The sequence below is a fragment of the Choloepus didactylus genome, chromosome X (assembly GCF_015220235.1).
Source record: "Choloepus didactylus isolate mChoDid1 chromosome X, mChoDid1.pri, whole genome shotgun sequence".
Taxonomy (NCBI): domain Eukaryota; kingdom Metazoa; phylum Chordata; class Mammalia; order Pilosa; family Megalonychidae; genus Choloepus; species Choloepus didactylus.
In genome coordinates this window covers 164,879,136-164,904,977 of record NC_051334.1, presented here as the reverse complement: position 1 = coordinate 164,904,977, position 25,842 = coordinate 164,879,136, and the positions used below count along the sequence as shown (strand labels likewise).

Below are 25,842 nucleotides of genomic sequence, written 5' to 3'. Positions count from 1 at the left end.
CATGTGCTTCATGCTTCCCTACTGCTTTATCCTTGTAGATGCTGTTCCCTTTTCTAGAATTTCACCTCTATATTCTTTATAACTTCATCATTGTCTATTGAAATCCTGTCTATTTCAGACTAAAGACAAGCATAAACGTGAAATACAGACACAGAAACAGAGTATCAGTTAGGAGGGTGATCTAGTGGCATAAACAAGCAGAAATTCCTGGCCTGTCAACATTTCTATTTCTAGCTTCTTCCCATCAAGAATATGGAATTCGTTATTAAAACTAGGTATCATTTAGACATAAGTTTCCCTGCATGTAACAGAAAATCCAGGTACAAGGTCTTATTCAAGCTGGAGTTTGTTTTTCGTGTAACAGAAAGTGTGTTGGTAGTAAATTCACTACTCTCGTAGTACCTTCAAATAATTAAGGATCAATGCTCTTATGACCTTTCATTTCACTCTGCTATCCTGAACTTTCCAATTCAGCTAATCTAAAGTGATGTGCCTTTCCCCAACCCTTGGACTTAAACCTCATGGCATAAAGATCCCCATGGTCCTGGGCTTTCGATTGCAAGTAACAAAATGCAACCACAGTAGCTTTAATAAGTAGTACAGTCATTGCAGTGGCTTATTGGCCTCTTCAAGGACGTGTTCTTAAAAAATCTTTTTATTTTTCAATTCTGATGGTATTTCATTTTCTTACTTATTGTCTTGTGGAACTAAAAAGACTTCTTTACCCCATGCTTATTGTCAAACCTGTTGTCTCATGAGACTAGGAAGGTTTCCTTATTCCAGCTGTCATCTTTCTACTTGTCTGATGATGCTTCATTTCTTTATACTAGCTGTCATATTTGTATTCGGCTGGCAAAAAAAGGAAAGAGTGAATGTTGAATGGCAAAACAAGTGCTTCCAGTTCATCTCTGTCCTTTACCAAGTAAACTCACTCAGTAGACTCCAGCTGCCATCTTTTGACACCTGTGGCAGTGGCACATGACCTCCACATACTGGAAGGGGAGCTAGAAAGAGAAATGTTGATGATGGGGTTGGGTTAAGCAACCTACAGTATCTGCCACATGGAAGTAGATAACAAAATAGAATTTACAGAATTAGCAAGATATTAAGCAGTGTCTACACTCACCTTATTTTATAGATTCTATGTTGCCCAGTATGGTAACTATTAGCCACATGTAGCTATTAAAATAAAAATAATATAGAGAGTGATGTCATCAACATGGGGAAGTAAGACAGCTACTGAAAACATCTCCCCAGACATTCAGCAAAAAAAAAGGACAAATCTCACTTGTTTAGAACTTGGAGGAAGATAAAGACTGGAGAAGGAGTCCACAAACACTGAATCAAAGAAAGAGAAAAATATCAGGTAGGAAACCTTGGTCCTGGACCAGCCGGTCCTCTCCCCTCCCCCTCACTCAGTCCCATGCACCTTGGGAAGTTCCCAGAGGCAGCAGCTGGTATCCCTCCCACCTCCCACTGGGGACACAGACTATAAAATCTCTCACAGCAGTGAGGCAGATCTCCACCTATATCCAGACACAGAGACCCAAGTTCACAGGGACCCACAGCAGGACTCAAGCCACTGGGGAAGGGGGAATATAAAAGGGCACCAAGGAGAAGCTTCCAAAATGTAGGATAAGGGAGGGAATGACAGAATATTTCCCCAAAGCAACAAGTAGCGAGGCAGAAACTGTCTGAATCAATCTTTTAGAGATCCAGGGGACAGAGGAGGACATTTCAAGGCACAGGTCAGTGAAGAACGAAGTGTCTGAGAACACATGGACAGAGACTGTGTTCCCAGCCATGGGCCTGTTGCCCATTCCCCATCCTTGATGGAAACAGCACTGGGCAGCTCGATCCTTGCCTGGAAGATGGTTCAGGCTGGGATGGCAGTTGGAGTCCTCTACCCCAAGTACAGAGGGGAACATAGCCCAACACTGAACCAGATTTTGGCCAGAAAAATGAGGGCACAGGAACACCGCAGTTTCAGCTCCACCTGGTAAGACACTGTGGGGCTCCAGGTGGTAAGCAGCTTCTGCGGATGATTAAATAACCAAAGAGCACCATCTTCTGGGCAGGCCAGAAAATGCAGGGGAAGCAGCAGGGCTTTTCTAAGCCTCTACAGACCCTTTTCCAGGCCCATCAGAGCTGGTCTACACCCCCTGCATGGGTACTCAGCCCTTGTTTGGTAGAGAAATACTGATGACCAAAAACAGGGCCCTAACTCAAATCCAGGCAACAACTTATTCCTAGACAAAAGAGAGAACCCGTCCTTCAGAGTAGACCCATCAACATAATCAGATGACCAGATAACAGCAAAAAAAAAAAAAAAAAAAAAAAAAATCATGAGGCACACTAAAACAAATGAAGAAATGGCCCAATCAAAGGAACAAATAAAAAAGTCAAGGCTTTGAGACACAGAACCTGGAATAATTAATCAAAGATATTCAAACAAATCTCCTGAATCAATTCAAAGAAATGAATTGCATAAAGAGATAAAGGATATTAAGAAAACACTAGAACCATGTGATTGTTAAAAAAAAAAAAACACCTTGTGACTGACACCCCCTTTATCCAGTGTATGGGTAGATAAGCAATGCATGAAAAAAATAGCAATCAGGATTGCAACACCCCCCAAAAAGACACAAGGAGAGCATAAAAAAGAATTTGAAAGAATACACAGAAAAATAACAGATTATAGAAATAGAAACACAGTGGTTTTGGACTCAGTGTAAAATATGTAATTTTTTACAAGAACTGCATAAAGGTGGGGGAATGGAGGCGTATAGGGACATAGTTTATGTGTCCTATTGAAGTTAAGTTGGTATCAAAGGAAAACAAGATTGTTATAGATTTAAGATGTTAAATTTAAGCCCCACAGTAAACACAATGAAAGTATCAGAGAATGTGACCATAGAGATGAAAAGTGGGGTATGGGTTACGAGAAGTGGGGGAAGGGGCAATGGGGAGTTAAGAAATGAGTGTAGCGTTTCTGTTTGGGGTGAAGGGAAATTTCTAGTAATGGATGGTGGGAAGGTGACAGCATTGCAACATTCTAAAAGTGATTAATCCCGCTAATGGAATGTTAGGGAGGTGTTGGAATGGGAAGATTTAGGCTGCATATATATTTCCACAATTGAAAAACAAAGACAGTCTAAATAGATAATGACAATTAAATGCCAAGGATGATCCTGGATGGGATCTGAGGATGGAGGAGAGGAGGCTCAAAGGGACACAGTTGGGACATAAGAAAAAAAGGAAAATATAGGGTGTAAGCTTTGTATCAATGTTGAATTTCTTGAATTCTTAGCTGCGCTTAATGGGATTGCATAAAAGAGTGTTCTTGTTCATGGGAAATGTATATGTGAATTATATTGTTTGTTCAAAGATGTGTGCAGCTTGCTCTCATATGTTCAGAAGACAGAGCAATAGATGATGGATGATAGAAAGGGAGGGAAGGAGGGAGGGAGGGAAAGAAAGAAATGGTGTTGTGACAGGATGTTAAAGTTGGTGGATCGGGGTATTGGTGGAGGGGGTCGGGGTATGCTGGATTTCTGTGTATGGGGTTTGTATTGTTTTTGCAACTATTCCTGTAAGTTTGAATTTATTTCAAAATAAAATTAAAACAAACAAACAAACATGACGAAGCTACTTGAGCTAATAAATGAGTTGCAGCATAGTGGCAGGATACAAGATCAATATACAAAGATCAGTGGTGTTTCTAGACACTAGTAATGAGCTTCCAAGAAGGTAAAGAAAAAATTCCATTCACAATAGCATCTAGAAGAATCAAATATCTAGGAATAAACTTAACCAAGAATGCAAAGGACTGTACACAGAAAACTACAAAACATTGCTAAAAGAAATCAAAGAAGACCTAAATAAATGGAAAGACATTCTGTGTTCATGGATTGGAAAGCTAAATATCCTTAAGATGTTAATTCTACCCAAATTTATCTACAGCTTCAGTGCAATACCAATAAAAATTCCAACAGACTGCTTTGCAGAAATGGAAAATCTAATCATCAAGTTTATTTGGAAGGGTAAGGGGCCTCGAATAGCCAAAAACATCTTGAAAGAGAATGAAGTGGGAGAATCACATTTCCTGACTTTAAAGCATATTATAAAGCCACAGTGGTACAAACAGCATGGTACTGGCATAAAGATAGACATATCAAATCAATGGATTCGAATTGAGAGCTCAGAAATAGACCCTTTGATTTATGATCAGTTTCATTTTGACAAAGCTCTGAAGTCCACTCAAATGGGACAGAACAGCCTCTTCAATAAGTGGTGTTGGGAGAATTGGATATCCATAACCAAAAGAATGAAAGAGGACCCCTATCTCATACCTGATACAAAAATTAACTCAAAATGAATCAAAGTCCTAAATATAAGAACCAGTACCATAAAACTCTTGGAAGAAAATGTAGGGAAACATCTTCAAGATCTAGAGATGGATGGTAGTGTCTCAGACTTTACAACCAAATCACAAGTAATGAAAGAAAAAAGAGATAATTGGAAACTCCTCAAAATTGAATACTTCTGTGCTTCAAAGGAATTTATCAGAAGGGCAAAAAGACAACCGTCTCAATGGGAGAAAGTATTTGGAAACCATGTATCTGATAAGGGTTTGATAACTAGAATATATAAAGAAGTCCTAGAACTCAACAATAAAAAACAAACAATCCAATTAAAAAATTAATAAAAGATATGAAGAGACATTTTTCCAAAGAGGAAATACAGATGGCTAAAAAGCATATGAAAAGAAGCTCAGCTTCACTAGCTATTAGGGACATTTAAATAGAAACCACAATGAGATATAATCTCACACCTACTAGAATGGCCACTATTAAACAAATAGGCAACAACAAGTGTTGGAGAGGATGTGGAGACTTTGGAACACTTATTCACTGCTGGTGGGGATGTAAAATGTTACAGCCACTGTGGAGGATGGTTTGGCGGTTCCTCAGGAAGCTAAGTAAAGAGTTGCCTTACATGCCACCAATCCCACTACTCGGTATATACCTGGAAGGCCTGAAAGCAGGGATGTGAACAGACATTTGCACACCGATGTTTATAGTGGCATTATTCACGATTGCCAAAAGATGGAAACAACCCAAGTGTCCATCAGCAGATGAATGGATAAACAAAATGTGATATATTCATACAATGGAATATTTTTCAACAGTAAGAAGGAATGAAGTCCTGAAACATGCAACAACATGGATTAACCTTGAGGCCATTATGTTAAGTGAAATAAATCAGACACAAAAGGACAAATATTGTATGAACTCACTAATATGAACTAATTATAATATGTAACCTCATAGATATAAAATATAGAATATAGGCTACCAGGATGTACAATGAGGCTAAAGAATGGGGAGTGGTTGCTTAATATGTGCAGAATGTTTAACTAGGTTGAATTTAAATGTTTGGGAATGGACAGAGGAGATGGTAACATGTTATTGTGAAAACAATATTGAATTGTGTGTGAATGTGGTGGAAAGGGGAAATTTAGAGTCCTGTATGTCACCAGAAGGAAAGTTGGAGGTTAAAACCATGAATCTTGGGGTGGACAATGACCGTGATTAACTGTACAAATATAAAAAAAGCTCTTTCATGAACTAGAACAAATGTACAACACTATTACAAGGAGTTAATAATGAAGGGGCATATGGGAAAAAATGTACCTATTGAAAACTATGGATTACAGTTTATAGTAGTATCTTAATATTGTTTCACAAACAGTAACAAATGTACCACACTAATAATAGGGAGGGATAAGGGGTATGGGAGGATTTGGGTTTTCTTTTTCTTCTCATTTCTTTTCTGGAGCCATGAAAATGTACTAAAATTGATCATGGTGATGTATGCACAACTAAGTGATGATACTGTGAGCCATTGATTGTATACTTTGCATGGTTTGTATGGTGTGTGAATATATCTCAGTATAATTGCATTAAAGAAAAATAAAATAAAAAATTCAGGTCCTCAGTCTCACTAGGCATATCCAAGTACCCAGTAGCCACATTTTGCTGGTAACTATCATGCACAGAACATTTCTGTCATTGTAGAAAACTCTATTGCCAAGTGCTGTCCCAGATGAAATAGATTTAGTGAAGGGACAGGGTTTTTTCCCCCAGTTTTCAGAGCTGACTAGTAGCGAAGCAGAGACAAGACACCTGGTCTTCTGGTGTTCCGATCAATATTTTTTAAGTAGACAGCATGGCTTTCTGTATATTTCTGATCTATGCTTTAATATTATTGCTCCTTTATGATTAGCGTTATAGCTTTATTTTGTTCTTCTATCCTCTAGTATATATGAGTGGCAGAAAATACTGACATGTGTAACCTTTCACTTGCAGTACATTGTATCATTTAACATTAAAATACATCAAGGTGTGCCGAACCCTCTATCACAGGACTTGCCCTTAAGAAGCATGTTACTGCAAAGGAGAAGCTAGGCCTCCCTATAATTGTGCCTAAGAGCCTCCTCCCGAATGCCTCTTTGTTGCTCAGATGTGGCCCTCTCTCTCTAGCTAAGCCAACTTGGCAGGTGAAATCACTGCTCTCCCCCCTACGTGGGATCAGACACCCAGGGGAGTGAATCTCCCTGGCAACGCGGAATATGACTCCTGGAGAGGAATCTGGATCCGGCATCGTGGGATGGAGAACATCTTCTTGAACAAAAGGAGGATGTGAAATGAAATAAAGTTTCAGTGGCTGAGAGATTCCAAACGGAGTCAAGAGGTCACTTTGGTGGGCACTCTAACGCACAATATAGACAACCCTTTTTTAGGTTCTAATGAATTGGAATAACTAGTAGTAAATACCTGAAACTATCAAACTACAACCCAGTAGCCTTGAAGCTTGAAGACAATCGTATAACAATGTAGCTTACAAGGGGTGACAATGTGATTGTGAAAGCCTTGTGGATCACACTCCCTTTATCCAGTGTATGGATGGATGAGTAGAAAAATGGGGACCAAAACACTAAAGGAAAAATAGGGCAGAAGGGGGGAGGAAGATTTGGGTGTTCTTTTTTTACTCTCATTTTTTATTCTTATTTTCACTTTTTCTGGTACAAGGGAAATGTTCAAAAAAGAGATTGGGGTGATGAATGAACAACTATATGATGGTAATGTGAACAATTGATTGTATACTGTGGATGACTGTATGGTGTGTGAATAAATCTTAATTTAAAAAATACATCAGGGACCTAAAAGACCATAAAGAAATTATTTGAGATTGAGTAAAACTTGTAGTGACTATGAAGAAACCTGTATTAGCTTTAATTCTGTTTTGGTTTTGGTGACGTCTAAAAGACATTGCCCCTTTAAGAAACCAGATGGTAACATCAAGTGCTTTCTGAACTTTAAAGGACTGACTAGGGAACATCTAGAGGCACAAAAACATTGCATCCCCTTTAAAAAGCAGTGAGAGAAAAGTACAGAGCCTAAGAAGTTGGAAAGTAACAAAGAGGAGATAGACCATTAGCACCTAGAGTCTAAGTAATAGCTAGGTATAAATGGAAGCACCTGGTTTAATGCCCGAGTAAATAGCCTGGAGTAATGTAGGAGGACAAAAGAAAAGGCATTAGAAAGAAAAACAGAATACTAAAACAAAGAGATAAGAGTAGTCCATGTCTTAGAATTTCTTTTCTTATTTTTGGTGGGGGGTGGGGGGTGGGGGGTGGGGAGTGGAGTTTATCATTCATTTAACTGGTCTATTCCACAAATAGTCAATGGCAAGTATTAAGCCCGAGCACATTTTCAGGTTTATCACTGTAATTCTTGACTTTTGGATACAGATTAAGCTGGTTTGCCTGTACTGTCTTAATTAGACATCACTAATCACTTTGTGACTATAGCCAGAGGTGAAAATTAGTATCTCAGAGGAGTAAAAATCTCTCATACTTGGCCTTCATTTCTAACCCCCTTTATATAATGACAAAACCACAGCCAACACTGAAAACCAAATACTTGGTGGCAGTACACCCTAGTATATTAGTTAGGACATGTCTGGTATTCTTGAGAATCGACCTCTTTTTTTTCATGCTAAAGAAATCTAACTTTTTCCATAACTTATTCCCCTGGTCCATTCAGTCTTTGTGTGTGTGTTTTTAAGTCCTCAGCAGAGAAGTAAGTAACCGGCATTAAGCATCTGCAGGTTGAGATCTTGGTTCCTTCAAGAGCAGTGCTTGAATTGTTTTCAGAGATCCAGAAAACACCTCATTGTGTCTTGGAAAAATATTGCTCAGGTATTCAGAGGAGACTCTTGAGTTCAGGTCCCAGCTTTTAGGGTGTGTGATTTGACAGCATGTGCACCTGATATTGAAAGAATATAAGGGAATTAGCTTTGTGCCCTTGAGCAAGTAATTTATCCATTCCAGGGCTTATTTTTCCTTTTTTGGAAATGAGGTGCTTGGGCATGTTTTCTTGTTGTGGCAGAAATTTCATGATTTTATATGGAAACAATCCCTGCCTCAGTGTTTGAAAATCTTTACATGTGTCACCCCTGAGCACAAATGAAAAAAGTACATTGGAAATTGCTGAAAACAAACTGCAGTTGGAAATGCCCAGTACAACTCATTGTCTCTTTCAGTGAGAAAATTGTAACTTCCAAAGGAAATTCTCATGAATTCTGACCCTCATCAGAAGGCACTGAGTAAACCAATGTATTATTGATCAACCTGCTGTCACGAATCTATTTTTCTTTCCATTTCTCTGTTTCTGTATCTGCATGGTGAGTGACACATCCAGCAGAAACCTTGCAGTTACCCAAAGGCTCCTCAGAAAAGTAAGCAAAGGCGGTTCACCAAATTCCATAGGTGGTTTAGTTTATCTAGTGGAAACAAGTGGCCTCTAATAAGAAAGGAACTGTTTCACTATAGTGTCAGATTTAAATTAGCACCTGTTTTGGAGTATGCTTGCTCTGTCACATGTGCTGTTATATATCCAAAGTCCCGGAAACTGTAAGACACATAAAGGAGTAATCGTGCAAATGGGGATACAAAAACAATCTTTTTAGGTTTAAAATGCTATTATATGCCTGCTAAATCTAAAAGAACCTGATCATTTCAGCCCATAAGTTAATTAATTGATTTAACATTTATCAAATGTGCATTTCCTATGATGGCTTCCCAAAGTATCACCAATAGAACAACCTATTGCCAAGATTACTCTGTTTATTGTTTCCCACTCTTACCTTGACAGAGTCTGATAGCATTTCAGAAGGGCAAGGACAAGGCCAGGATGTTGAGATTTTGAAGTCTGGCTTAATGAGAGGGAGGGGTGGTCTTGATCAGGATTGGTAATGATCATATTGTACTGTAATGATTTAGAATTTGTCTACATGGCAAAGTAGGGATTTTGAGGTGAGACGTTCACAGGTCTTAGGGTATAAAGTGTGGATTGATGCTTTCTATTGAATAGCTGCTGGAATGAACAATAAGGCCATATGCACCTTTTATCTTCCAGGGCAAGAGTCTCCTGGAATAGTAAGGTCCATGCTGATGAATACAGTAGAATAAGGGTAAATGGTATTCTGGCCCAGACCAAGTTCATGCAGAGCACAGGCTGGGGCTGCTGTGAGACCAAAAAACACACCAGGCACAGAAGCAGACATAGGTATATTGGGACTTACGAACAGGAGAAGTTCTCTGGTGGTGGCCCATCTGGAAGTTTAGCGCACTGCAAGGGATGGGGGAGTATGGGGAGTAATATATGATTTTAGAACAAAGATGTTCCATATAGTATATTCATTAAAGGGGCCTAAAACCTGATGTTTTACTAAGATTAGTGTTTAAGACTAAGGTACTATCAATGCTGCTTTACATCTGTGACTGTATTCCTCCCCCTCCGGGGAGACTGTTTACATTCTTGACCTTTGTCCTTGGCCAAAGCAAGTTTGTTATGGGCCATTTAGGAGGGGGCCCAGGCCCTGGACTGCCACAGATGGTTATGGTCAATACATAGGGGCCTTATGTATTGGGGTGCATACTTGCTGCTCCTCAGGAGCTTATATTTTAAAGTTCACAGAGGTAAGAGACAAAAATTGAGGGAAGAGAGATAGATACCATTAGGTTGGGAAAATGATGGTCAAATTTATGGGGGATGTAACATTTGAAATAGGCCTTGATCATTGAGAATAAGTTTGGAGGATTTGGGTGGTAAGCTACTATTTTCGAGCTAAACAAGCATCAACTGTTTGGCTGGTTGTGGCTTCCTTTCTTCCTTAGGGGTTCATTCAGGGCAAGTAAAGACTTTCCCATCTTGCCATTGTACTGTTGAGGGAAAATGGAAGCAGGGTGATTTAGGTGAGGCTTAGTGCCTTAATTTCAAAATCTCTTGGGTCCTCTGCTACAAGATGGCATGTTTCCTTGTCTGTGCTTTTTATTAATGAAGCTCAGAACACGGGGCAGAGCTACATGATTAGCTCTCTGCCTTCTTTACTTTGAGGATGGCATCCATTAGCATCATATAAGATCACTAAATTTTCAGCAGGGAAAGAAGAGGGGTGAGCCAATTTTGCAAACTCTTAAGGACGCCATTCAAGAATGCAAGTCCACAGCAGCTGCTTGTTCTCTCTTCTGAGCTTTATAGGCATCTTTTTCTTCCAAGATACCTATGCTTAGAGCAGAACCCTATTTTTGTCAAGCAGTGAGGTTAGAGCTCTGGGAGGTAGGAGCTGCAAAGCTCCAAATGGCTGTGGGATTGAAAGAATACTACTGGAGGTGGAAGTGGACGCATTGACTTTCTTTGATTTTTGGAGATCTTTTCTCTTCTTCTTCTCTGTGTGTGTCTGTCTTATATACACACACTTTTTTTAATGGCAGCAAAGAGGTAAAAGAGGATCTGGTGTGTAGAATGAGGGACCACTTAAATAGGGAAATGAATGCAGAATCACTATTTTTAGGAGTTAGAAGTATGATTTAGGTTTTGGGAATGCAATCTTAAGGACATTTCAAGACAACAAGCTTTTTTTGCATTTCTCTTGCTCAGGGAATTGAACCTTTAGGCAAGATGTATTGGTGTTTTGAAGGCATTCTGACAGATTTTCATTACCACATTTATGTTACCTAATATATTTTCAAGTTCATTTTCCAAAAATATGACTATATAAAATTCCCTCACAGCTCTTACTAGGCCTATGTCACATTTACCTTTAACCAAGCTGAAGATGTTATTGAATCGCTGCCCTCCTTACCATGGAAAGGAAAATGCCTTAGCTCCCCCTTGTGTCATGTGAGGTGAAAAACACCCCAGATGGATCAAGAGCAGCAGAATCCATCCATCAGTGCCCTAAAAGTATCTCTTCAAGGCTTTTTTGGGATTGGGACAATGCTATGAAGTTAAGTACCAGGGGATCCTTGCAGAACCACCCCAGAACATTCCACTGAGGCCACAACCATGTTCTGCTGGTTGAGAAATGAACTTATCCTGTATTCAGTAATTGGAACAAGACCTTGCCCTTTCCAAAACTACCCCAGTGGTCATGGATGCTCTCAAGATGACCTTGGACCAACAGTAATTGTTAGAATAATCACTAGCTAGAAATACCTCCTATTATAATAGGTTGTCTGTTGGTGATTTGTTTTCCTTACTCAAACTTCCTAGCATCTTTATTTCAAGGAAGACAATAAGGATCACCACAAGAGGATGCAGGGAGCAGGTGAGCACAAAGAGTGCAATTTGTTCTGGGATTCTCTTCAGAGATAAAGTGGCTGAGCTTTTTGGCATGAACTCAAAGACAAAATCTTGCAGACTTCACTATCTGACCCACTTGTGGGACTTCTCTCTTTGGCCCCCATTATTTATGGAACAATTACTTTGGTGTGCAACTCTGGCTTTGGAACCTTGGCAAGGGCAGAGCTCTTTAGTAAGGTGTCAGGAATACTAAGCAAAGGAGCCAATGAAGAGTGAGAAACAGCTTTATAAGGAACTCAGGACAAGACAGCACAGGATAGCAGAATCAGGACCTGAAGTTCTACCTAGCAAAGAATGTTGTTAAAGGGATGTCAAATATGAATGTAGTTGAGGGTTAGCTCTAGGAAGAAAGTCATAATTAGATAAGATTGCATATACAATGAGAGAAAGAAGAAAAGCTGGATATCCGGGAGCTTCAGAAGCCCAGGGACTCTTCTAGAAGTGTTAGCTTGATTACTTTTGGCCTGTAACAGACTAGATTCTCCACAATCTGACCTACCTTTTCACTTAAAGAAATTTTAGAATTTGTAAATCTCAATGGCAGGGCAGTGTTTGAAGGCTTTCCCAATCCAATACCTTCTCAAAATCCTCAGCCTCTTTCAGGTTCCCCCTTTAATTTGAGTTTTTCTCCTGACTACCCAGACTGCCCCTGTTAGTCCCTTCTATGAACACTTAAGCACTTGCTGTCTGGATAGGTTTTGTACTGATACTGATACCCAGCAATACTTACTAGCTTCCCCTAGGTTCCTGACTGCTCTCCAGATAATATCTGAGGGGATTCAAAACAAAGGTGTTATTTTTTTTTCCCTTCACAACTCAGGCCTGGCCTGTGTTCTTTTTTGGCTTCATGTTGCCTAACTTGGTCTCTTACTTGGCTGTCAAACTTGGTCCCAGGCTTTCTTTCCTACTTCCTGAATATAGCACCTTACCATTCTCAAGCTTTGAGAATTAGGATCCCTGGCAGTGGCAGGCATTGCTCCTGTGGGCAGAGATAGCTAATACTGTGTCCACAAGAGTATGGAAGCTCTTCTCGGTTGCCAAGGAAATGGAAATCTGCTTTCCTGAGAAACATAAATGAATAATAAACTTATTCATCTGATGCTTTAATGCCAAAATCATTTAATGGTCCCTGTTCTAATGTGATATCCCTCTGCCTTGAGTCGTTGTTTTCCCTATTGTTGTGTTCTGCTCCTACCTGCTGACTGCTAACCATGGACAAAAAGCCCAAAAGCTCCATTCAATCGGGGCGTATCACATGGAAAGGACAGAGAAGAAAAGGAAATGAGAGAGGAAAAAGCCTAAGAAACGCAAATTGATTCTCAGACTGAATTCCTGAGACAGAAAATAAAAGGGGTCAGCAAAGTTAACCTTCCTAGATGAGGAAAAAGCACAAAAACATTTTTATTTAGCATATTTTTAACTCTCCAGACTTCTCTCTCATAGTAGGCTGTACAAGTTGGTTCTCCCATGGAGGCATTACTTACTGAATTCTTTGGAAATTTCTTTCCTGTGGGCTGACACCCAGCACCATTCTCTGATAAGCTTGGCTCTTTAGCTAACCTGTTGTGATTTCTCCCTCATTTCCTAATCTGCTGCAGTATACCCAAGAAACTCTTTCTTAGAGGGTCACTTTTTCTCGTAGACCATTCTTTGGGATGGTTTTCTCATGAGGTTGTAGTCTGATTATCTTCCACTTAGTACATGGAGTCTTGTACCATTTCCTCACCAATTAGAGGAAGTAGAACTTGCCTTCACTGCTGCCTTCTCTTGCTTTGTTATAGGGGCAACTTCATTCTGTACTCTGACTTCTCAGCCTCAGTCATGCACAAGTTTCTTTATGCCAGAGTAAGCATGTCCAGCTTTCCCAAACTCTCAAACTCTACTACATGAGTTGGGCCTATACATTTCTACTGCTCAGCTAGTATCCAGCCAGGTTGAGAGATGCAGCCTCACATCTTTTTGCAACAACTCCCCAGTCTGAGTGATTTCTTAACCCACCCTCCCCGCCACTTGACTTGGACGTGAGAGTCAGGGAAATACCACAATGCTCCCTATTAATGAATTTCATTACATCAAATGACCTTTTATAGCTATATATTCTTCTCATATAGGTTTGAGGTGATCAATATTGTTGGTTGAAGTTATTATTAGAATACCCTTGGCCACATGTGTAGCAATTCTTGTAAATTGTAGTTCTTGTTATAGAGTCTTTTGCTTTTGCCAATATTGTAAGACAAGAGGAAAAATCACATTGTATAGGTCTTTTCAAAAATTGTATAAGTAAAAGATGCTGATTGTTAAGATTTACATAGTTTTTACCATTATATCCGTAGTACAGCCTCTTAGTAGAGGAAGTTTCATTAAAGTATGTATGAATTTTAAATTTGATAGATACTGGTCTTCACTTATTTAGTCTACTTTTTCATTTAACCTGGCCTTCATGTTATAGTCAGTTCAGTGTTCTAATAAGTTTCAGTCTGTTTAACTTCACCCCTTCCTGCCCTACCAGACCTTACTTTAAAACTTTAGAAACTTTTTTTTCCAGGAAAGTTCAGATTCTTTGGTCCTAACCCTTAAAGAGCTCCTACTTCCCCAACTTTATCGTTTATGATGTCCTTAGTCAAAGGAAAGCTTCACTCTAAATGCACGGGTTGCAAACTCATTGTTCTCTGACATCTATTAATTTGTAGTTGGGACATCAATGCACTTAGCACAGGCTGATGGACAGACTTACAGAAAGTGAATGCCACGTGAATTCCAAGGAAGGAAAAATCAGACTGGGCAATCTTCTGAATGAAGTGATACTGGATGGAGTCTTCAAATGAAAGTTAGAATTAAGACAAAAGTAGAACTCCTAAGAAATTCCAGGCAGAGGGGAAATTGTACATCGAAGCTGAGAAGGCAGAAAAGGGATAAACTCTTTAGGTAACACTTAGATTGTTTCATCTTAATACAGTTTTCCCTTTTACTGATATTGTTTGTATATTTGTCTTAGATCCTCTCTGAAATCAGGGATATTTACTGCTTCAATTTTTGGATCTTTTAAAAAGTTGATGTCCACAGTTGACTAGACATTGACACATATTTTGGTTAGTAGGTGAACAAAAAATTGAATGTAATACTTAGCAGAAAGGGCTGCAGGGTACTAGGAGGCTTGCAATAGTAAAAAGGAATTAATTTCCAGAAAGCATCATTTATAATGATTTAAATGTAACAAGTACATGGTTTCTCATGAAAGAACACCCTTTCTTGATGAAATCACATTTAACCTTTGGAAAATAATCTACTCATTTTGTTTTCCTAGTCAACCAGGTCCTATTAATAGTACTAGCATAATCATTTTAAAAGAATTAAAAAAAAAAACAAAACTCTGCCAAATATGTCTCTCAGCAAAGTTCAAAGCTTGAGTAGTTCATGGGAACAATTTGCTAGTCTAGAGAATTCTTCCCATTTTGGTCAGGGCCTCCTGTGGAAAGATTTATGTGCAGTGTATGTCAAGAGGCAAAATAATGGCATTTCTCTGCTATACAATGACTTGGACGTTTGCTGAGTGCAGAAATACACTTTTAAACCACAGAAAGAATCAGAGAGCCTGCCCTGATCCAATCCTTTTGAAAAGCCATGCGTGCTGAAGCTGGGACCAAACATAATGACCGGATTTAATTGCTAATGCTCGAGGCTGTGTGCCTCTTGATGTGTTGACCTTTAACCCAGACTTGGGAGGCTGAAAAAAGGGAAGGGATGGTTGTCCTCCCCCCCACCGTCTGATCACGCCTGCCCATAACCCTGTCCACATATCCCTGACATTCAACTCTCCACCCCCATTCCCATTAGTTACTTCCAGCTTTGGGGCCAGGGCAAGAATGAATAGAAGAACAGAAAGGAAGGTGGGAGGAGAATAGGAGAAGGAAGTCTGCAAGCAGTTGACAGCTGCTTAGAAGCAGGGGGGCAGAATTATAGCCACTGAAATGAGAGCTGGACTCCTGGACCCCTGATGCTTCTACTCCGCCCCCAAATGTTTCATGAGTTTTAGGCCTTTCCACGTGCTTCTGTCCTCTGTCCCCATTTCACCCTTTCTGGATCCACATTTATAATCACTCCCCTCTCTACACCTTCAGCTCCTTTGTCTTCTTACTCTGTTGTTTATGAATGACAAAGTCTCGAGCCAGTTAAACCCAAGACTCTGCCTATTGCACACACACCTGTACCATGGCAGCTCAGCAGCTGAACATAACTGGAGAAAAAACATAAATATGTTGATTAGTCTTACTGTAAATTGGTGATCCCTAGCCTTAAGTAGGCCCTTGATACTGCCCAGCCATGTTGCCAGTCCATTCATTCTTCTGCTCTTTTATAAAACTCTTTCATACCTTTCTCTTCAGACCTCTTCCCTGTACTCCAGCCACACTAGCCAACTTTCTGTTTCTAACAGACCAAGCACATTCCCACGTGAGGGCCTTTTTGTTTATTGTCCCCCTGCCGGGATCACCCTGCTTCTAGATACTTGCTCCCTCCCTTCCTTTAAGATCCCACTGCAATGTCATCACTCCCAGTTGGGTTCTCCTTGACACCACCCAATCTAAGGGCATAAACACATCCCTACCACCACCAGCGCCCCTAGTTCCCCTAAATTTATTTTTTTTTCATTAGCAGTTATCACCATCTGGTAATTTATGTATTTTACATGTGTATATTTTCTGTCCCCCGCCAGAATGAAAGTTTTACAAGAGCGTGGATTTTGTATTTCTTTTTAATCATCCATATCTAGAACTTAATACAATGCTGGATCATACTCCCTACATATTTCTTTAGTGAATGGATAACTCATGCTGCCCTTTGAGAATCCCCTCTTCCCATTTACCAAACCCAGCATATTCTTCTACCCGCCCTCCAACTTTTTTTATATTGTGACCGTAGTTTTCAAGCCAAGGTTCAATGCATATCATCTAATTGTTGGAGAAAATTTGTTTATTTGGACTGTCCTGGGAGCTCCAGTGTGCTTTTTAAGTATATGGTACATAGAATCAGAATCTCATAGAATGGAGCTCTCAAAGGCAATTTAGGTGATCATTTTCCACTTAACTTAATGGACCCTGAGAGTGGAATTGCTTGTCCCAAGTTACTAAGCTACATTCAGTTTAAAATAAATGTGATGTGAAGTTTAGTTTTTCTAAGCTCTTGCTTGGGATAGTTGGAGATGCCCCATAAATGCCTGGAAATCCCTGTAGTATTTATCTGACCCCTTCTTTACCATTTCCTGCATTTCTCTCCAGTGGGTAACTGAACAGGATTTCTCACCATATGCTAGGTATCTCTTTGTTCTTTCATTCCACATGCTTTCAAACATACGAAGTAGTGAAACACATTGATAATTAAAATTCGCCACCTGTGCCAGACCACTTCTATACCTTGACAGTCACTTATTTGGTGAAATAAACACATGCTTAATTTTATATAGGTCGTCGCAGTTCTAATCACATGTCGATGGAGGAGACCTAATGTAGAAATGTCAGTTTTCTATAGTCACAGAACCTAAAGGACCTTCTAGAGTTTGTTCATCTGCCTCCAGGCCATAATTCCCTTTAAACTTTCTAAAACAAATAGCTATCTTTTTCTTCTTAAGGCATCATCCATTCAGCCAAAGCACTTGAAAGAATATAATTCTTTCGTCTACTTTTCTCCTTTTTATTACTCTCTCCTAAGAATGCTTTGGGATTGAGAAATGCATATTTGAGTTTGAAAGGTGTATACTCATTTATTCTTATGTTTTCTTTGCTCTTAAAGTAGTTAAGGGATGAATGGTGGGAGTTACAAATGCAAGTACAGAGAGTAAATACTCCAAAAGCAGAAAAGTCCTCACTAAATTATAGTAATATAGAATTAATGACCTGGACTTCTGGGTTCTTGAGCTTACAAGTACTCTTCCCGAACACCAGTTTCTTTTTGGCTCTGCAAAGAATGAGGCTAAACCAGACACTATGTGCAGTTGAGGTAGGGCCCTAGAAACTTCATTCCAGGAGATCCTCCTGTTTTTTACAAAACACTGCTCCTACCTTGGGTATGTGTCAAGCCTGAGAAAATGGCAGTGAAGAGATATATTTCCAGATCCTTTGTCTCCACCAGAAGCGAACCCCTTTCATATTGTCCTGTGTGCAGTGGGACATTTGGAGTCTAAACCATTTAGGTGCAGTGACTGCTCACATCCTTTGTGAGCACTGGCCACAATAGCCATCATAGAACAGACCCTCAGGAAATCATGGTATGCAACACAGAGCAGATGTACAGCGAATCTTAATGACCAGATAGATCAATGTAGAATAATTTAGTAAATTAACAACGAAACAGACATTTCCACTAGGGCTTTTTTTGTCCCACAGCCAGCTTCTTGGCACCACAGGTCATGCCACCAAATCTGATAGAAGTGGTACAGACTTTTGTGAGTTTCTGGCTATGCTTTGAGATTAGCAGTTAGCCCAATGCCTTGCCCTAGTGGCTGATCAATTGCACTTAAATGGATTAAGTTTGTAGGTAGTAAAATGGCTTTCATAACGTTGGAATATAGCTGTCATCTATAAGTTTTGAATCTGGTGTTAGGAGGAAACACTTATGTGGGGGGTGGCTGTAAGGAGGAATGTCAACGTGGCTGAAGTTTGTTTTAGTCTGCATAGAATAGTCATATAGTTAGTTCTCTTCATTAGAGTCTTGGAGAACTGAAATATTTTAGTTAAAAAAAAAACTTCTTAAAAGGACCAAATAAAGGAAGCTCCAAAAATCTTGATTGATGAGGCAAATATCAAGGGCTTTTAAGCTTTGAGATGGGCTAGGGAAGTATGCAGTGGTCGTCAGAGCCGTCAGCTATACATCAGCAAGGTGGTTCTTAATCTTCACTTTCCATCCTCAGTGGGCTCAGAGAATTCTCTTTTATTCTGGAATGAAATGTTAAGCAGGTTAAGCAGTGGGGAAATAATGATGAATGGAGACATCAGTTCAGAAACATGTCTCTCAACTGTGTTTTTGAGCAACAAGAGGATATTTGAGGGCAGAGAGAGGAAATGCCACAAGGGTCTTAGATTATCTCAGCTATCATTAGAAAGAACAGACAACAATTTTTGGTAAACCCAGAATAACTGGGATTGCAAAATTTTTGAATGCATCCTGGAAGTGATTGAAATAAAAAGGAACAATTATGATTTGGTCTCTTTTTTTGGTAGAGAGGGAAATAGTTTAAATCCTTACTTAGTATCTATGGTGAGACAATGAACTATAAATAATTCAGAGAATTTGAATTTGCTGCTATGCTTGAATGTTTTTATGGCCCCATTTCCACCATGATAAATATAATCACTCTCTCACTTGGATGCATATGCATTTTTGTATATGGATGGGTGCAGTCCCTACTTCACTGAGCATAGGTTGATAGATAAAATACTTTATAAAACAAAATCTCATTAATTTCTGCTCCACCAATTTTGAGTTTTTGATAATTTGAACAGGAACAAAGCAGAAGTTTCCTTTAATACTATCCATAAAGATAGGGGTTGCTGAGCAAGTTAATAGCATAGACAAGATTCAGGAAGAATTTTTAACTACTTAGAAAGCACAGCTTCCAATCATTCCTGGACCCATCTTTTCTGATACAAACATTTATGGTGCTAACTGCTAATAGTCTTATGTGTTCATTAATTCAGATTGGCTCACTATATAGATTTATTCTGAAATTGTCTAATTTTGAGGGGTTATTTTCAGCTGATCCTTCCCTGCTGGTTTTGAGTACAGGGAGCTAGCTCAGGTTATGTGGGCCATGTAACCAGATGTGGCCACAGGAGACTCTCTAGCATTTATTGGTGGGCAGGAAATTGTTATCCTTAAACTTTTGTCAGTGAGCCAGGTACTCTAGAGTTGACCATAGTGTCAGTGGGATACTAGTCCCTAATGTAACTTCATTGGAGTCACCAGTATGTTCTATGGAGGGCTAAGCATGGACGAAACAGGGAAAGATACAGTGAGGAAGAGGTTAAGGGTCATAATTTTAATGATTCCTGATACCTTATAGCCTAAAGTTTCGACTTGGATAAATGGTGAACATATGTCAGGAGGATCACTAAACAGTTGTCTTTTGAGCATAGCTACACAGTACTTAATACCAATGGGCTTATACCCTTGGCCACTGGAAGGAACAATTCTATTTTAGGGAGAAACCTCCATTACCAACAAGATGACATCATGTTTGTTGGGGAGCAGAGTATCTGAAGCCCATTTTAATGGCTTTGGAAATGGTTGCTTTACTTACTTGATCCTCAAGAGTTTGACCTTTTTGAACATGGGTTTAATGAGTGTTCACACAGGATGTTCAAGATGTTTTTGGGAACTGGGGACATTTGGCTGTGAGGTTTCTGTTAGTTTTTGGCCATTTGTAACCGAGGTAGTTTGAATAGCAGGGTTGTCCATGGTAGGGCTTTTTTGGTGATCTTTTCTGTCATATATTTGGAGCACTTAGAGGTAAGGTCAATTCTATCTTAACTGCTTGCATCTAGGCTGTGGAGGTCTGAGTGCACCATCTTGGTGCTGCTTCTCACACTCTAGTGGGGCTTCTCTTTTATACATCAAACACTTGCTGCCTCTTTTTACTTACTTTCTACTAAGGGACACCACAGGATACTGAGCAGAATCTCCAGAGGCATCTGGCTCATCTCAAAGCAGGCACTGTGTCCTTGAACGTGTTATATGTAAAGAGTTAGGGGTGCAGATTTATCCCTTTGTGAGACTCATTGAAAGATGCTAAGGTGCCTTCATAAGTCATGTGTTTCTAAACCCAGAGCACTTATTTGGTGAAGTCTTCAACTGCAGTTCATAATGGATGTCTGTAAAGTTCGCAGGCCAGAAATTACCTGAGTCAGGCAAAATTGACACACCTGATTTGTGGGAATCTGTGTCTCACTGGTGCTTTCAAAGGCAAGGCACCTGGGGAGTAGAGAAGTCGGGTTGTTTCAAGAAGTTGGCCTGATTTAGCCTGTGGGAGATAAATGTCAGGAAGGTAAATGTTAGTTGCAAATTGTAATCAATTGGAGGAGAACGTGGAAACATCTCTAGCCAATCACAAGAAGGATAATGGTAGACAGGGTAATGATTACATAAATGGTCACTTTACAGTCTGAAAGCCATGTAGCCTGTAGCGTATGTGACCTTCTGGAACACAAACAGTATCTCACACTCATTTGTCCAGGTTCCCTGATTAGTCCTATAAGAAAACGCCTTGTACCTCAACACGCATGACCAGTAAGTAGCATGTCCTGGAGATGCTCAGGTATTACTTTCTTAAAAAGAGAGTATAAAGCCCCAAGGCCTACTAGACGTTGTTGCATATTAATTCCTTATTACCCGTATAGGAAGTCGAATTTTATTGCAAGGCCTCAAGACAGGGTCTTCAGCCCAGCTGACCCAGGCATTCTACTAGTGAGTCTTCTCTAGATAGGTGAATATGAACTTAATTGCAGATATGAGGAAGGCAGGACTAAAGATCCTGGAGATAGTGTTTTTGAATACTTTGGTTACACATGTAGACCAAAAATCAGTTTTGCTCTAGGTCAGATGATGATGCATTAAGCAATGGAATGTAGAAATAAATATGTTAATTGGGGCTTACCAAGAAATTTCTGTGTAATAGTAAATAGACCCTTGAGTGCTGACTTTTTACCCATGGTATAATGGCATAAAGGGTGCCAAGCCCTTGGTTTCTTTCTTTTTCTGACTTGGGGTGTTCTTCATGCTGCATGGGTTATATTGACCTTGAAATTTTGGACACTTGAGGGACAGTGGAGCCAACAGGAAACTACCCACTCACCATATCCTTGTTTGTTGAAAATCTTTTGTACTGTGTGTTTGCTTGTTAAACAAGAAAGTATAGTAAACACAATCTTGAACTAAATTTCAGTTATTATTTTAACCCAACTTTCAAAGTTTTTGAAACTTAGCATGTTTATACAGATACTTGAGACATTGGTGTTCAGTATGCTCTTCAACTAAGTATTGAATGTGTTTCATGATTTGAATTGAAGTGGAGAAATTAATCAGAATAGACACCAGTATTGTGATGGAAAGGAGATTTAGTATATGGGAGTATAGGTTGAGTTTTATCCAAGCATTTCTCTGATAAATAACTTTTCTTGATTTTTTTCCAGTAGTGAACTTCCCTTAGGAATCAATCTCAAAAGGCATTGCTTTCAACGCTATAAAGAGCTCTAGATATCCAGAGCCTGAAAAGGCTTTAGTATAAAACCAACACTGGAAAAAAGATCATTCTGTACAGAGGACTAAAGAATCATATCTTTGGTGGTGGCACCAGAGACAAACCTGCAAAAAACAAATCGGGACTTTCAAGATTGTCAGTAATCCAGGCTACATGTGTTTTCTTTGTTAAGAAAGGATGGCTCCTCTAATGGTACATGGCTTTGTCCAAATGTGGAGTAAGAAGATGGGGCTAAGTCAAAAGAAGCATTCATTGAAATGTAGATGGAAAGAAGAAAGTTAGACTGGTGGTTCATTTTAGCACTGAAGAACTTATTAGGGTTTTTCAGCTAAGTAATAATATTAGAAGCATTGTTCTCAGATACTGTGGTGTAAAAGAAAGTCACCTGCATTTAACTTTTCAAAGCAAAGCTTCTTGTTTATTGACAAATTATCCTACAGAGGTGTCAGACAATTGAGGATATTCCTGGACGAAAGTTCACAAAACAAGTTTAAACTACCCTTGAAAGCTTATATTGTTGGGGAACTCCTTGGCGGAACAAAAACACAAAAAGAAATCAATAAAACTTCATTTTGCAAAGTTTGTAAGAAGTCAAGTAGTGGATTTTTTGAGAAAACAAAAGGAAGTAGAACACATGTCCAAAAGATGCCTTCATTTACATCAAAATCATTAGCACTTGCCAGCACAGTGTTAGTAGAAAATCAAAGAGGCAAGAGAAAAAGAATGCTATTATCTGATTCAGAGATGAATAACTGTAATTATTTATAGAGAATAATTCTGTATTAAGAAAGAAATCCAAGACACATTCCTTGAGGTATGTAAGCCATATTAGGAAGGAAAAATTGTGTTTAAAAGAGTTAAAAAAGAATAGTAATTGGAATTTGAAACTTCATTTCAGACAAGCTGTACTAGAGACCCTAAACTAGGAGTTACTAGTTTTATCCAAATTCTTTTGTACAAAAGAAGTTTGGCATTTCTATCAGAAACAGAGTGTAACCTGGATAACCTTGAGTAGCATGAAGCCAAGATGGTCCTTGAATTTTATTCAGAGAAACTATGGTCAGGCCTCCCAAATTTGGGAAACATCTGTTATATGGATGCAGTTTTATAGTCTTTATTTTCAATCCCATCATTTGCTGTTGACTTATTCAATTGGGGTTTCCCATTGGGTAGAATTCCCTTTGATGCTCTCACTATGTGCATGGCACAGCAAGTTGTCTTGAAAGATATTTATAACATAAAAATCAAGGAGAAGTTATTTGTGAATATCAAAAAAATCCATTTCAGTAGTTTCAGGGATATTCTCTGGCAACATACAGAATGATGCTCATGAATTTTTAGGTCACTGTTTAGATCAGATGAAAGAAAACATAGGAAAAATCACAATTTGGAAATCTAAAAGTGAGTCCGGGGAAGAAAATGCCCCTCAATGGTTTTTGGCTAGTAATGCAGTATCCAAAGTGCCCATTTGTCCTGTCATCACTAATTTTGAATTTGAGCTGCAGTGCTCTTTTATTTCTAAAGCCTGCGATCAGATTGTTCTCAAGACAGAACTGTGTAATTATCTCTCCATCAACCTTCTCCCAAGGAATGAAAACACTTCCTTTGTCTATTCAGTCCACTTTAGACCTTTTCTTAGAACAGAAATATTGATCATAATTGTGAGAAGTTTAAGCACAAGAATTCTGTTGCAATCCACAGATTCAGTAGGCTACCAAGGGTCCTTATTGCTTTAATGTTATAGCTTTAATGAGTTTTTGGTCCTTAAGGAAGGATGGCCAGGAGTCATTATTACCAAATATTAAAAATTGTCTTCTCATTGCAATGAAAGAACCAAACCACCTTTCCCCTGGGCAAGAATGCATATATTTGTGATTCCAAAGCCGTAAGAGTCTCTCAAAAGAAGAATTATGAAACAATCAATCCACCCGCACCTTCAAGGAAGTTGACTTCAGAATCCAAGGATTGCTTGGCTCTACACATTAGATCAGACAAAGAGGCTGAACCACAAAAATTCCAGAAGCTCTGTAAGGGGTTAAGCAGAGAACAGTACCAAAAAGACTGGGAAAAGTGTTCTAAACTGAATATAATAGAATCAGAACTGGTAAATTTAGGAGAGTGGGCCATCAGTGAAAAGGAGCTGCTATCACCTGACTCATTGATAGATTAGGAAGACACATTCCTTTCTCTGAGGCCTGAAGATAGTGGTAGACCCACCAGCACCCAGAAACAGATCTTGCAAAGGTTCATCTTCAAGAGGTACCTGAAAATCCAGAGTTTAAGAAGTAGAAGAAAAGCAACATGTTTGTAGAGTTACATTTTGACAGTGTCACTGAGACTGCTGAAGGTGTTTATGAGGATAAAATTACCACAATTCAGGAAAGATCCCAAGATGTGGCAGAACAGTCCAGAAGTGTGATGGAATGTGTGGTAGTTTGAAGTTTTTATGTACCCCAGAAAATGCCATGTCCTTTTAATCCATTCTTGCGGGTGCAGAGCTATTGTGGGTGGGACATTTTGATTAGGTTATTTCAATTGAGATATGATCCACCCAATTCAAGGTGAGTCTTAAGCCTTTTTTCAGGAGTCCTTTATGAGAGGAAAAGGACAGAAAATGCCAAAAGAGCTTACAGAGATAAACACCTAGAGAGAGTTGAAAGAGAAAAGCCTCAGAGAAGCTAAGTGAGAACCCACAGATGCTCAGAGAGAAAAGCCACTAGAATCAGAAGCTGAAAGCAATGGAACCCAGGAGTGAAGGACCAGCAGATGCTGGCCATGTGACAGAGGAGTCCCAGATGCCGGCAGCCTTCCTTCAGAGAAAGTATCCTCTTGTTGATGCCTTAATTTGGACATTTTCATGGCCTTAAAATTGTAACTTGTAACCTAATAAATCCCCATTTTTAAAAGCCGGTCCATTTCTGGTATATTGCATATCAGCAGCTTTAGCAAACTGAAACAGGATGAAAATCTATGGGCAATTTTCTCAGCAGGCATTGCCTGGAAGCCTTCAGTAGCCAGAGGCCCAGGAGTATAAAGAGAACCTCAGGAGACCTACAGAATTAAGTTTCCAGGACGCTAACATGAATTCCATGGGTTCATTGTGTTCAAATAAGAACCCTGGAAACAAAGACATTTTAGATATGGAGAACAGAGAGGCTAAAGCCAAGAAACCAAAAAGAAATGCTGAGATGGGACATCTTCATACTAACATCTCATTGGTATTTTTAGCCATCTTGGGAAGAGCCCGAATTCAGGCCATTATAGCAGCAATGCCTATGACTTTGAGAGGCAAGTCTGGTTCACATACAATGATCTGCAGGTATAGAGCATCCAAGAGGCCCCCATGCAGGAGACTAGGCTTTGCACCACCTTCTTTTATATGCACAATGAGATCTCTGAAGAGCTAACGGAAAGGGAAGAGAACTCTTAGCATCTTAGCACAGAGACAGGGAAGCCCCCTCAGGAGGAGTAAGAGGAACAGACTCCTGGTTGCCTCACTTGCTATCCTTCCTCCATGGAAGGAAGAAGACTCTGAACTCTGTCCAGAAATGAAGAGGCAATTAGTCCAGGAACAAAGTCCAAACAGAAACGCTTGTGGGGAATTCACCATTCTAACCCTCTCACAGTACCCTCAATCCCACAGTGGGGGCTGATAAGCTTTCTTCTTTCCTATAAGACTAAAGTGTTACTTTTCAATGTTCTAATGCAGTGCTTTTAAAAGTGTGGTCCTTGAACCAACAACACTAGCATCATCGGGAACTTGTTAGAAATGCAAATTTTGGTGTCCCATCCCAGACCTACTGAATCCAAAACTCTGGAGGTGGGACCCAGCAATCTGGTGGAGATTTTGATGCTCTGTCAAATTGGAGAACCACTGCTGTG

General features: G+C 39.5%; 1 protein-coding gene across 1 annotated transcript; it reads left to right on the top strand.

Annotated features, from left to right (window-relative positions):
• Positions 1-22,137: 22,137 nt before the first annotated feature.
• Positions 22,138-25,390, top strand: USP26 (ubiquitin specific peptidase 26). Its single transcript, XM_037820915.1, is given in 13 exon segments — positions 22,138-22,214; positions 22,216-22,364; positions 22,367-22,723; positions 22,726-22,830; positions 22,833-23,230; positions 23,232-23,540; positions 23,542-23,597; positions 23,599-23,697; positions 23,699-23,802; positions 23,805-24,179; positions 24,182-24,245; positions 24,920-25,164; positions 25,167-25,390. Coding segments are annotated over 13 exon segments (2,562 nt in total).
• Positions 25,391-25,842: the final 452 nt, after the last annotated feature.